This window comes from Carassius carassius, chromosome 44 (genome assembly GCF_963082965.1).
Source record: "Carassius carassius chromosome 44, fCarCar2.1, whole genome shotgun sequence".
Classification (NCBI taxonomy): Eukaryota; Metazoa; Chordata; class Actinopteri; order Cypriniformes; family Cyprinidae; genus Carassius; species Carassius carassius.
This window is the reverse complement of record NC_081798.1, coordinates 8,780,736-8,794,724: the sequence shown is the minus strand read 5'-3', so window position 1 is coordinate 8,794,724 and position 13,989 is coordinate 8,780,736. Positions and strand designations below refer to the sequence as shown.

At 34.9% G+C, this 13,989-nt stretch overlaps 1 protein-coding gene across 1 annotated transcript; it reads right to left on the bottom strand.

The window, feature by feature from the left end:
* Nucleotides 1-8,034: 8,034 nt before the first annotated feature.
* LOC132126080 (acidic mammalian chitinase-like) lies at nt 8,035-11,236 on the bottom strand. The gene is made up of 12 exons (XM_059537097.1): nt 11,186-11,236; nt 10,945-11,008; nt 10,817-10,846; nt 10,490-10,694; nt 10,272-10,328; nt 9,920-10,085; nt 9,697-9,821; nt 9,493-9,616; nt 9,222-9,404; nt 8,677-8,793; nt 8,467-8,593; nt 8,035-8,376 (listed from the first exon to the last, which is right to left on the bottom strand). The coding sequence occupies exons 2-12, from the start codon at nt 10,967-10,969 to the stop codon at nt 8,168-8,170; spliced, it is 1,368 nt and encodes a 455-aa protein (XP_059393080.1). The 5' UTR covers nt 10,970-11,008; nt 11,186-11,236; the 3' UTR covers nt 8,035-8,167.
* Between the last annotated feature and the right edge of the window lie 2,753 nt (nt 11,237-13,989).

Here is a 13,989-nt window from a genome sequence, read left to right as displayed (position 1 = left end):
CTGCTCAGAATGCATTGCAAACACAGGACGATGTGCTGTAATACCACAAGCAACCCCTGTTTAGAGCAGCGAAGAAGAAATGAAAACGCGTTAGCAGCACTGATCTATATATGACTGGATCGCTCATCGCGTTCTAAACTGCCAACAGACAGTGAAGCCGCTTCTATATTATAGATCAGTGGTTAGCAGTATGTCCGCTGTTTAGCAGTATTTCAGACTGGACCAACCAGACAGTAAAACGGCGACTAGGGATGCCACAAGTACTGGCACTTCACTACCAAGACGGTGCTGAAAATTTTAAAATGTGATGATACCAGCGTCTCTGTAGAACCGGTAGTAAGTTTGAGTATATTCGTTACCCGCAGCTGCGTTCAGTCGCTTCCGTGTTAGTCTAAGCGCAGGGCTCCAGACTGTAGCCGAATATATATACTAGTGTCTGTGAATATTAAACTGCAAAATACTATTTAAATATTACTCCTGCAAAGTCTACATCTCTGTGGGAGACATGCGCAGATGCACGGGAGCTCGCTGTTTTGTGGCCTCTGCCGTGTGTCACTATATGAGGACATGAACGCATAAACCGTCACTTCATGAGAATTTAACGTTTCATTTGAGAAAACTGTCATATCATAAACACAGACACTCAAAGATCTTCATGGCGAGTAAATTGACAATATATTAAGCTACTGTTGTAGCCTACAGCAGATTTAGCTACGTCTCTATGTAGTAATAATACGTCTCTATTAATAATAATAATTATGCCTAGACGGTTGCTTGTTTTTTACTTGTTTTGTTGTAAAGAGATTATCTGATTAATATAGAATTTTTTATATTCCTAGACTTATTTGTTGCAGTTTTTTATACACTAATATTGTAAAACTAAAATACTAAAATACCTTTTTTAGTTTGCGGTGTTAGATTTTTGGCTGCATTTGAAGTTCTTTTTCGCTTAAGAAATTAAATAATATTACTGTCAAATTCATGTCAGATAATAAAAATACTGTAATAAATACAGTAGTTAACCATGTATTTGTTCATGTTTTATCAAGGGATAAGTCTGGAGCACACCATAAAATAATTCTAGAAATTTACACAGGGCTAGTAGTATATACAGCTGTATATACAGATACACACCCAGGTATCGGATCAGTACTCTGTATCGGCCGATACCCTGAGCCCAGGTATCGGAATCGGTATCGGGAAGAGAAAAAGGGTATCGGAACATCTCTAGTGGTCATGAGTACAGAGAAAACACATTGTATCAACAATGTTGCCACAACTGCATCTGACATCACAATTAGTAAATGAATAAGAGTAAATGACACTGAGTGTGTAAATTAATAATTTACTAATGTAACAGTTAAGCAAATCGTGTTCTAACTGTACTCTGTCTAGTCTTTACAGTACATCTTAGAAAAGGTTCATGAAAGAACCTAAAATATGCTAGGTTCTAATATGAACCTTTTACCAAAACAAAGGTTCTTAAAATAACTGCCAAATGGATCATTATAGAACCTTTAAGTTCAACTTTGAACCTTTTTGATAGCTTGAAGTTCATTTTTGCACTTAAACGTTCTTTTTTGAACTCTAAAGGTTCAATCTCTTCTAAAAGTGTACCGTACTGGATCAACACTAATTAAAGATGGATGACGTGGACAGCAATCAGACGGTGAGTACCGGAATTTAATTAAGTTTTATTTTATAATGTTAAAACGGTGCGAAGTTTACATAGTGAGAACTGCTAACTATGAATTAATAATTAATTCCCACTAAATTAAGAATTTGTGAGCTAGTTTTATTAATTACTACGACGTTAATTCATGGCCATGAATTCATAAATCCTTGTTGAGTTTTAATGACGAAGTATTATAAGTGAATTTAGCCTGCACATTAATTAAACTTATCAGATGACAAGAGCATGGTTGATGTAAGATTTTTAAGATTTACCTTCAGCTTAATGTATTAGTGTGAATACTGGCTTAATAGTCATTGTTTTACTATATTTATGTATAAAATATATTTCATAATTAAACTGCACTGACTGTCTAGTTGCAGTAAGTGTTAGCCTGTTGTTTTGGCATTGTTTTGCAATGATGAATGAGGCGTTTGGCAATTTTAATAGCTTGTTACAATTTGGCCTAATCTGCAGGTCTACTCCACATACAGTCCATTGATATCATGTGTTAGTTTCTGTCATGTTCTGCATGGCCAATATGAAGTGATTTTATGGATTTGGTTAGGCTCATTCTAGGACAGATGATTAAAAAAGGCACTAGGGATATTTTCATGATCTCAAAATATTCTAACAAGTAGGCTTTCTCTTTTTCAAGATACATATAACAATCCAAAAAGGGAGATCCCTGCCCGAATTGAAGAGATGCACCACATGCTGCAAGGAGATATATATATATATATATATATATATATATATATATATATATATAAACCAGTTGATTATGTTAAACAAATGTTTCTTATTTATCTCTCTCTGTCTCTCACTCTCTCTTTTTCTAGAGTTGAAGCCTACAGCCATTCTATCCATGCAGCAACTGATGGAGTAGGGGTTCACTTTGGTGCTGTTGTGATGTTGTCACAAAAATTATATATATATATATATATATATATATATAAATATAAATAAACATTCTTGAATCATTCTTGTGTCTTGTCTTGCCTCTCAACAACTTTTAAAATATTGGCTGTAATTTAGTGACTCCATACGCTGATTCCAACTTTAACTTACCTGATAATGAGCTAATTCACCTTAAGGAGGTTAATCAATTTACTGTATAATTCAAGAGACTGAGACTTTTAAGGTTCTTCATTTTTTACAATTGTTTTAAAATTGATATACATCAATTTTACAAAATTGATATTTCATTTATATTTTTTGTAAATTCATGTTTAAATTTAAAATTGTGACTCAAAGCACAATCAGTAATTAACCTCTGCTGCATTTTGAATAAAAAAAAAATCACATTTAAAAACAAATACTACTGAGATTAATATATTGATGCTATATACAAAGTAACGTGACTGCAAACTAAACCAACAGGGTACTAGAACTAAGGTCCTGAAACTGCAGCCATCGCTATATCGTCCAGTACGGTAGGTGGCGCTGTCACGAAAAACTAGGGTCCTAGATCTGCGGTCCTGAATCTGCAGCCTCCGGTTGTGCAGGAACATACTATTGACTGAGAGATTTTTTTGTTTGTTTGTAGTTTATTTTTGAATATATTCAGCTATCACACTAAATAACCAGTCAAAAGCTTTTAAACAGTAAGATTTGTAATTTATAAAGAAGTATCTTCTTCTCACCAAGCATGCATTTATTTGATCCAAAGTACAGCAAAAACATTATAATTGTAAAATATTTTTACTATTTAAAATAACGGTTTTCTATTTAAATGTATTATAAAATATAATCTAATTAATTCCTGTGATTTCAAAGCTTATTTTTTTTAGCATCATTACTTTGTCTTCAGTGTCATATGATCATTTAGAAAGCTTTCTAATATTCTGATTTATATATTTATATTAGTCCAGAAAGTAGTATTAATATTAGTAATTATTTGCATTTTCTGCTGTAGTAATATTTCCCTTTTCTAACCTCATTAGTTTATAGACAATTTTGTGCCAAAATGTTTACTAAAATTATGGGTTAGGATTTGCTCCATGAATGTAGTTCTAATTTCAAACAATTTTTCAAACAAACAAGTTGTACATATCCCATATATGAAACTGGTTGAAAATGTTTTCCAGAAGTCTGTGAGTGATGTTCCTTGATGGCATACTCGGTGCATTGAACAAAAATAAGAGAAATAATATTTTAACATATCACCACAGCTTATTGGATGTTGAATGCTTCACAAATTGAATGTTTCACATACTTATGCAATGAACCAATTATTTAGTACTACAGCAAATGCAGATCGCCAGGTGTGGTGGGTCAAGATCATAAATAAAACATTGTGTTATTTAAAAGAAGAGCATAAAGCCGTGGTTATAATATAATGTCATATACCTAAAGTTATCAAATTATTATAAATACTATTTAGACTGTATATTTGATAACCAAAAACATCTCCCGCCACAAATTTCTGTGTAAAATGTATTGAGGTTTATCAATGCATTCATTAAGTGGAAATTTATTTTATAGTAAGACAAAAGTGTCTTAAAGGTACACTTTTTATTCATATTTATCTGTAAAAATGAGAATGTTGGTCAAGAGAAATCATGGGATCAATAACCAAATGACTAAAGCAAGACTAATAAAATATTTATTCAAATATGTATTTATAAGTATACCTTTCTTCATTTTTGTGAATTATACATTTTCCTGTAGGCTTACCTTGTAAACCAGTGTTGTTTTTTTGTTGTAAGAAAAAGTGATGAGGACACCGAAGATCTTGATGAAGATGTTTATTGCAGCATAGCAGTGACAAAGTACACGTTACACCCTGGGTTCAACAGAGTCGGAATGAACCCAGAGCATCCTAAGCTCAAACCTTTTATATACATTTCCAGTTTACTATCATTAATGTTAATGAAGTAGCTCTTATCATTACAGCTGTGATCTGTATGTTATTAAATTCTGTAAATTCTGTAAATTCTTGGTGACCCACAACCATTCCATTCTACAGTTGATCACCATTTACTTAGGATGTGATCATCCCAAATAGTCAACAAAACTGTTGGCTTTCGACATCTCTATAATAATTAAGACACGATTACATTCTTACAAAATCTAACAAGAGGTAGGGCTTTTTAATGATAAATGATTATCACTTAATTTGACCAACATCCTAAAGCACTGAATACAACAGTTATTGCAACTGAAGCTTAACATTTATGATAAACTTCGATAAAGAAAGTATGAGGGTTGTGTATCAAAATGATGTTCAGTGTAGTGTAGAGCAACATTCAAGCACACAAACATGCAATTCCATGTTCTTGTGTGGTCTTGAGCTAGCAGTCCATAATTACAAGGCTATATTTTTATAATATATACAGATAACATTGGGAGATACAGAATAAAAACACAAGAATATATTTTTAAATATTTATTTAAACGTGAAATCATACACATTTAAAAAGCCATATCTCAGTCATTCATGAGAAAATTACAGTCATAGAATGTCAACAAGAAATCTTGGAGAAATTCAGAGAAATATGCGTTCATGGTTTATTGTCTTCCAACATAAGAACATAAGTTCTCATAAATAGCAGTAAAAGTTTTTAGCTAAGAGTTTTCTCTTAAAACCTATTCACAAAGCTACTGAGACAAACTTTACTGAGGAATAGAGATAAGTCTTAAGCTAAGAGAAAGGGCAAGGTTTAACATGTTGCTATGGATGATGTCCGTTTGCTTACTATTTATGTCCACAGTGATTGACTGAGAACCTCTGTCAGAGATTTATTCATAGAAATATTATTATGTTGCCATATTCAAATAAAGGTTTAAAAATAAAACTGCTAATTGCCACATTCTATAATGCAGGCTACGTGTCACTAATTAAACAATTATGTTAATCTAATTGTCAGCCTTATACATGTGTGCTTCTCATAATTAGTGAACATGCATGTGAACAGCCTTTTAATTAATAGAGTAGAATAATCATGGCTGATATTAAGGCATGCAAACGAAAAAGAAAAACCAAATTGGACACAAGCACTGCTGTTACTTCTTGCCCAGCTGGTTAATAAAAACAAGTATATAATCAAAGGAAAATCTGGAGTTAGGATGACCTCTAAAACCAAAGGTGATACCTTTTTAAAAACTCATTGTCATCAAATGTTTTAATGTGTTTATATTCTGAAGCAGATTTCCGACAACAGACATTTTAGGATAATTGTGGCTTGGTCTTAGGGACTTGGGAGCCCTCTTCACTACTCCTAATGTTTCACAGATTTAGGAGCTAGATTTACTGTTAAAACGCTTTGTCAAACACTCTTAGAGAAAAAATTTAGGAGTCCTAAATTTAGGACTGTCACATCCATTATTTTTAAAGGGGTCATATGATGCTTTTTTTAAAGATCATTATTTTGTGTATTTGGAGTAACAGAATATTTTGACATGCTTTAATTATCAAAAAACACATTATTTTTCAAATACTGTACATTATTGTAGGTCCTCTAAGCCCCGCCTCTCTCAAACGCGTCGTTTTCTACAAAGTCCCTCCTTCTGACAAGTGCAGTCTGCTCTGATTGGCGCACACACAACGCTCAAAACTCCATTAGAACAGTCAATAGCAAATACTTAAACTAATAAACTAATAACAAAACATACTTACAGTAGCTGATTCAGAAGCGCCAGATTATCATAGCAAAGTCAGAATGACCTCCTCTCTTAGGTTCACAAAACTGTCATCCATAAAATGTGTTGCTGTTCTGTTGTAAGTAATCTTAAAGATTTCTAAATGCATCTACTTTTGGAAGGCCAAATAAAGTGCTTTTGCATAGATACACACAGCATCTCCGTGACAAGGCTGCTTCAACACTAACTGCGGTTACTGAAACCTCTTTGTGTGAACATTTTGGCGGCATTACCAAATATTTACACATATTGATGTAGGGGGCGTGTTTGAACGAATCGTTTAGGGGGGTGTGGCAGAGTCTTAACTTTGATCAAGAATATCTCTTTGGATTTGAGAATTTAGTCTTTGCAACTTTACAGATCTTCTTCATGCACCAAGAACTTCTTCATGCACCAAGAACACTCCAAAAAGAAAGGAAAAATTGATATCACATCATATGACCCCTTTAATATTTTCTCCTAAATTGGCGATTTATGAGCTACCTTTAGCCTTAAGATGTTTTGTGAATGGTGCCCAGTTCTGTAATCGTTCAGGTAAACAGAGTACTGAGAAACACAGGTAACATAAATGATTAATTATTCACAAAAAATGTGAACAGTCATAGGAGTAGTTTAAGCTTAACTTTGTTCCACTTTCTTACCTGCTTGAAATAACCCATAAAACAAAATGCAATCTGAGGTGCTAGCGCTAATAATTTATGTTCCACTTGCTTGTATCAAGGCCCCACCCATGATAGGGTATCCTGATGAATATTCAAGGGCCACCCAGTGGAACCAAATATTTCAGGAACTGAATATATTTTAACACCTACAATTTTTAAATGTTACACTCGATTTCACACATTTTAGTCTGAAATTATGGTTTGGGAAAAGTCAAACAAGTTTTGTGGTGTCGCCAACTGTACTGTGGGTGGCACTAGTGGGATGTTTAAGTGGAATGTGCTCGCTTTCTGTTTATGAGGTAAACAAAGTTTAGCAAACTCTCAGTACGTCATCTGAGGTAAATACAGTCTTATTCCTCTCAGCATCATCCAAACATGGAGAGTATCCAAGGTGAACACATTGCTGCTTTGTTTGCGGTGATGAGGGTGTTTACATGTCACGTGTCTCACTTGGAGATTTGTTATATCAATAATGCATGCAGCAAATGGGCGGGATCACAGATACATTTTAGATGGAAAAACTGGACATGTCGTTGATTTCATATGGATTATTTTATCACAGAATATTTGTTTTCGATGAAATTTACTTCAATTAGGATTATGCATATCAAGCTTTCTACAAATATATATTTTTTTATGTCTATATGTAAAGTATTCACTGAGTTTCAGTTCATTTTAGTGACGCATTTCTAAAAGCAGTTCGCCGAGACAGTGAAGACTGAAAGCGCACCATTAGTTTTCATTTTCCAAAGCACAAAGTTTTGTTGTTATGGTGAGGATACACAAATAAAGGTAGACCCTTTACAGATTTAAGTGATCTATTATTTTTACATGTCCAACAAAACGTGACAGAGCATTTTACCTTCTTTTCTCTGTCATCTGGAAAATATCAAAGTGCTCCTGTCGGCTCATTTGATGACCCCAGGTGGTTAAAATTTAAAGTTTTGCTGCACAACAACAGAAAACTAGACTGTACTGAACCGGACATTATAATATTTGATTAACAAAACCTGAGGGAAAATATGAACAGCACTTTACTAAGTTATGCGTAAAGTACAAATTTCCATGACTTCTTTATTTATTTATTTTTAAATGATGAGCTTGGATATTTGGAAGCAGGGGTAATAAATCACAACATTAAGAGACTGGACAGCTGTATTGAACAGGAGGAATGGATTTGAACTTGTACTCAAGGCCAATCACAACATTTGCAATCATCAATAAAGACCAGACCAGGCTGGCATTTATGCAGGTATGTGTTTCCACGGAAGCACTGGAAGTAAGTGGTTTCGTCAGCAAGGTTAGGGTACAACCCATCTGGTTTGCCAACACAGAAAGTGGTGGTGGGGTCAGCAGTCGTGGTGGGACGTGGTGTAGTGGTGGGCTTGGGTGGGAAACCTGTGGATAGAGATTCAGCATTACAATACATATAATAGAAGACAGAATACATTTTTCTGTAGTCTTTTTCTGCATTATAATCACGTTTACCTAGTGCGTTTCGCAAATGGTTGACAAGAGGATAAGCTCCACTGTTACAAAAACGGCCAGCAAAATCGTCTAAATCTAAGGTCCACACTGATGCTCCTCCCATGTTTAAGGAGTTAAGCCACTGGACCTGTTAAAGCAAATATTAGGAAAGGTTTGTGGGAAGCTCGTCAAACATCTTATTGCATTCTGGGAAATCAGCAGATGATTTACCTTAGCAGTAAAACTTTCACGGTTGTCAAATCCAACCCAAGACCTTCCTTGCACTGCATAGGGCACCTTCTGCTCTTCGATCCATTCAACACTAAAACTTGATTCCATGGGGCAAATCTGAAAACCAAAAACAATAACCAAATTTCACCACCCAAAGTTTACATAGATTATGTGTGTTTTGCATGGTAAATAACTAGCTTTTGAGAACATAACATTTTTCAAGACACATTTAGAATCCAAACACTCATCATATTGTAAAATTTTTCATTCGAATAAAAGTAGTTCCAAAAAACAAACTGCAATCATTGACCAACAATGTAATGGTATTCCTGAATGAATCGGTTGAGCAAATGATTCAGTGAGTTGCTTGATTTGTGCCAGAATGAATCAGTATTTTAAAAATAATTATTTAAATGAATGATTTGATGATTCACTCATAAAGTATATACAAATTCTATGCTTTGATGTCTAATGTATGACCTAGTTTTTAGAGCAAAACCAGTTGAGAACACGTTTTAGAACATGTAAAAATAATGTGTTAAAACCTCATAATAGGACCAGAAGCCTGCTTCACGTGTGTAGGGGCCGGCGTCAGCAGGGCCATTGGCTGGGGCCCCGAGACCTGTTTGCGAAGTGGAGAGCAAGAATGTGCGTCCGTATGTGGGGAAGCCAAGAAGCAGCTGGTCAGCGTGGGCTCCACTGCCCAACCAGATATCCACAGATGATTTCTGAAGAAGAGAGCCAATAACGTGCTAAAAGATCTTACAAATGACACTTCGAAATGATCCATTTTGAATTTAAGGGTTTGCATCTTACGATATTGTGGTGAATGAGGTTTCCAGTGTCCAAGGAGCTAGGGAAAAGGGGGCTGTTGTGCCCTGTCACGGGGTCCCAGTGTCCATGGTAGTCAAAAGACAAAAGGGTCAAGAAATCCAAAAGACTATAATGACAGAAAGGAGAAAGTGAAAAACTTTCATTGGTACATGTAAATGCAGCTTAATTAAAATATAGCAAACTTACCCTGAAATTTCAGCAACCTCATAAGCAAGCTCAATAGTAGACTTGATGCCGGAAACTTTGCAGGAGACAATCAGAGGAGTTTTCTTTGTGTCTATGGCCTCCTGTTCAACAGCTTCTCTCAGTTCCTAAGAGAGAATTTTCATACAATAGAAACATAATCAGACTTAAAGTCATGGTTTAATGGAAATAAACCTGCTTGATTTTAACCCTCTAGTCTGCTCACCTTCAGGAATGTAGTAAACCTCTGCTTGTCCTCGGGTGGGCTTCCATTTTTACCTGGGTACTGCCAGTCAATGTCCATACCATCAAATTCATGGAGACGCAGAAACTGCAAGGCAGAACTGATGAAAGTCTTGCGGTTCTCTGGAGTCGACACCATTTTGATGTATCTGCAAAGTTGCAAAGAAAGATACAGTACATAAGTTAAATTATTCTGTATATCATGTTTAATGTGTTTGTAGCGAGATAATTTAACTTGAGTGTTTACTAAAAAAATATTTTGTGTATGTTTTTCACTTATAGTGAAGTCATATGTCATGTATTTATGACTTTTACAGACACTGTGTTTCACTTACGGACTGACGCCATTGACTGTTCCTCCAACAGACAGCAAGGTCTTCAATGCAGGATTTCTATAAAATAAATAAATAAAATAAACGAAGTAATAAGAAAAATCAATGAGTAAAATTTTTTAAATCATTGTAAAAAAAAAAGGTCTGACTTAAATTGTGTAATAAATCATGGTTTATCACACTGTGATGATTGTATTGCAATAGCTACAGCATTCACTTACACTTTTTTCAGGTCATTCAGTGACTTGTACAGCACATCGTCATTCGCTTCAACAGTAGTGATTTGATTATCACGGCTGATGGATGCGAGAGCATAAATCACATGTGTGCAGAGGAACGGATCAACGTCTTCTGGCAGGAACTTTCCATTGCTGGGTCTGTACTGGGCCCAGTTGGTCATGTAGCACACCAGCTTTGTAGAAGCCACTACATCAGAAATTCAAATATATTGCATGTATATAATTTATTATGAATGTTGGTGAATTTATTATATAGACTATACATTTGACATTTATTTATGGTAATGCAAAGCTATTGAAGGTACTTACCCATCTGCACTGTAAGCAAGATGCCCAGTGCTACAGAAAATACAACATGATTATGCATAAATATTCAAATATAATTTATAGTAGATAAATATATTAAAAAATTCAATTAAATGTATGTGAAAAAATACCTGCTAAAAGTGTTAATTTGGTCATTTTAGTCTTGGTCCAAACTAGTATTCTTCAGAAACAGAGCTGGAAAACAATACAACTAATGCATTAGCCATTTCACCAGCACGTCTTTGCCAGTTTTGCCATAGTCAAACCCTTTCTATAATAGAAATGGTTGAAAAATGAAAATGAATGTGTGCATAGAAACATTAGTAACAAAGAAATTAATGAAACAGAAGCTGAGAAGCTGCTCTCTTTTACCTGTCAGCTGCACTCAGAATGGCCAGTTTGGTGAATAGCTGTTCATGATCATGTATATTTATACATTATTAATAGTTCCAAAGTACAGGTGATAAGTGCTACCTTAACAAGAATTGGGCAATAGAATTAATAAGAAGTCATATAACCAGCAAGTTACGGGAGGGTGGTATTATCTTTTAGATTGTTATAACACTATGATCTAATAGTCATAATTAGTATCATAAAGTGTAACCAATCAACTTTAACATGTCAAATATTCACGTGAACAGTTTTGTTTCTTCTTATTTCTAATATTAGGCATGCAGGCATGATAGTATATGCACAGACCTGCATCAATCTCTGCATGTTACTATAAATACATATGTTTTTAATATCTAGTGGCATTGCGCCACCTTTTATATTCCACACATCTTTATGAGTGTGCATTATGCCAATCCCTAAAAAAAAACTGAACACTGCTTCTTCAAATACAGTCAAAATGTTTTTTATTGAAGAATATTTACAAGTGCTGCATTATTCACATTCAGTCCACAGTGGACAGGCTCGACTTTACAACAACTGTGGTTCATTGGTAGTTTGAAGAGACCACTTGACATCACAACCTGAGTGACATTCAGAGTGAAACTACAAGCGTGCCATTCGACTCCTGCAAGCGTAAATACAGACAGTTTGGAAAGTTGTTAGCGGCTATGAATGTTTAGTTGTGACTGACGAAGCCCTGATTGAACACGAAAGGGGGCAAACCACATACCGTGAAACACAACAGAATGATTTTCGAATTAAATGATACAAGAATGAAAGCTGTGAAATTGTACATAGTGCACTCATAATGCACTTAAAATCACTTGAAATAGAAGTACAAAGCAAGGACAAGAGGACACTATAGTTTTGGTTTTGTAGTCCTAACATGACTTGAGTGCTTCTACATTTGAAAAGTGTAACATTTACTCGACTGCTACCAGGGTGTGGGACTAGAGCTACTGATGATGCTGTTATGTGTTTTTGGCTAAAATTGTTTTAAATGCCACCGAGTGATCGTGCTTTGTAATTTACAGTTAACAGGCAAAATACAAAATTGTTTGATATAAATGATCATACAAGGTGTTAGAGATGAAAAAGACAAAATGAAGGAGCTCAAACAATCAAGCACCCCCCGCACGAAGAAAATACTACATTTACAGTAAGAACTTGATAAAAACAGTGTTAAATAGAAAATTAAATACATTTAATAGAAACACTGAATAGAAAAAAAGTGAATAATTCTAAAGAAATCATCCCACTGAACAGGCACTAATGAAAATCAATGCAGGGTGAAGGAAAGAATATATACAACATTCAAACAGTTTCATTGTACTGAAAGTACAAGCTTCAGACTGAAATTTGACGCAATGTGCACATCAAATAATTTCATTACAGTTTTAAGTTTGTACTTCAGTAGCTGACGTCATAGTTTTGAAATACAAATCTAAAAAGCACAGCAGAGGATCTCTGAAATCTTTAGTTTTGTTCATTAATAAATAAAAAGAAAAGAAAAAGGAAAACATGACAATTAAAAAAAAATCTATATAGGTTTTTAAACAACACATGGCAGGTTTAGGTTGAGCTGGATTTTGTAGCAGACAAGTTAGAGTGACCCGAGATCCCCAGAATTGTCACTAAGACCATCACAATCGCTGTTGCCAAGTATGCGGTCTTCCCACGGAATTGGGCTACTTTAACAGTGTTGCCGCAGATTGTTTTTCATGTCAGCGGGTTAAAGCAACCCCAATAACGTGACATTTAGCCCCTGCAATGCGATTCTTACCAGGGAAACCTCCCCCAAAATTTTTATTTTACCCACTGGAATGTAATTTTTAACAGGGGACACACCTCAAAATGCTACTGAGCTAATTATGAGTAGCAATTGGGTGGGTTTTGTTATGAAAACCTGGCAACCCTGCTCACAATCTAATGTTAGCCTAGCAAAACACGTCTCCTAATTCTTTTAGTCAACAGGACCTTGTCACTTAAGGTGTCCGCTATTAAGGACAGCATCCAAAGATTGAGCCAGTTCCTGTAAGAAAACAATACCTTTATATAATAATTAACTTGTTTGTCCATGAATGTTATCTTCAGCATTGTTCAATGTTCAGTGTCTCGCTCTTGCAGTGTGCCAAGAAAGCAATTAACAGCCCATGGACGTCAATTTTATGTAATCTTTGAGGAAAAAGGCAAAGCAATATCAATGAGATAACAGTGTGATGACTTTGGCAAACCAAGCCCACTTTAACAACTACACGAATCGGGTTCTGTTGTACCATTACTTTTGTGGGACCTTTCATCTTTAAAAACTGGAAAACTGAGGGAGGCAGAATGCTACAATCATTCCTAAACAGATACAAAACCCTGTTAATAAAAATCCTGATCCACTCTTGCTTGTAATTACATTGACACACACACAAAAAAAGATAAAATAAAAAAGGTAAACATTCATTTGGATCATTTTGCAGTCCATATGCTGCTATGAAGCAGCAACAAAGTTAAAAAAAGTGTTTGTTTCATCCATTATGGAAATGTCACCAATACATCCATGTGTATTTACACCTATGACGAAATCAACAAGATAGAGCTGTTGTTGAATTTTAGAAACTACAACCAAATGCTGACATGATCAGTGCTCAATTTTGAGTTTCCAAGCTTCTAAGGCAAGCGTCTAAAATGATAACAATCAAAAAAGTCTCCCACAATGACTGTCTGTCCAAACATCCTTGTAAAAAAGCCTTTTTATACAAAATAACCTTCCACTCCTCACACTTCTAAAACTT

What these genes read in the sequence shown, in the direction of transcription:
- LOC132126080 (XM_059537097.1), bottom strand. Translation starts at nt 10,969, where the DNA reads ATGACCAAATTAACACTTTTAGCAG. An exon ending in ACCTCATTCACCACAATATC is followed by an intron (nt 9,405 to 9,492) that starts GTAAGATGCAAA and finishes TCTCTTCTTCAG; the next exon opens with AAATCATCTGTGGATATCTG. An exon ending in GTGAAAGTTTTACTGCTAAG is followed by an intron (nt 8,594 to 8,676) that starts GTAAATCATCTG and finishes TTGCTTTAACAG; the next exon opens with GTCCAGTGGCTTAACTCCTT.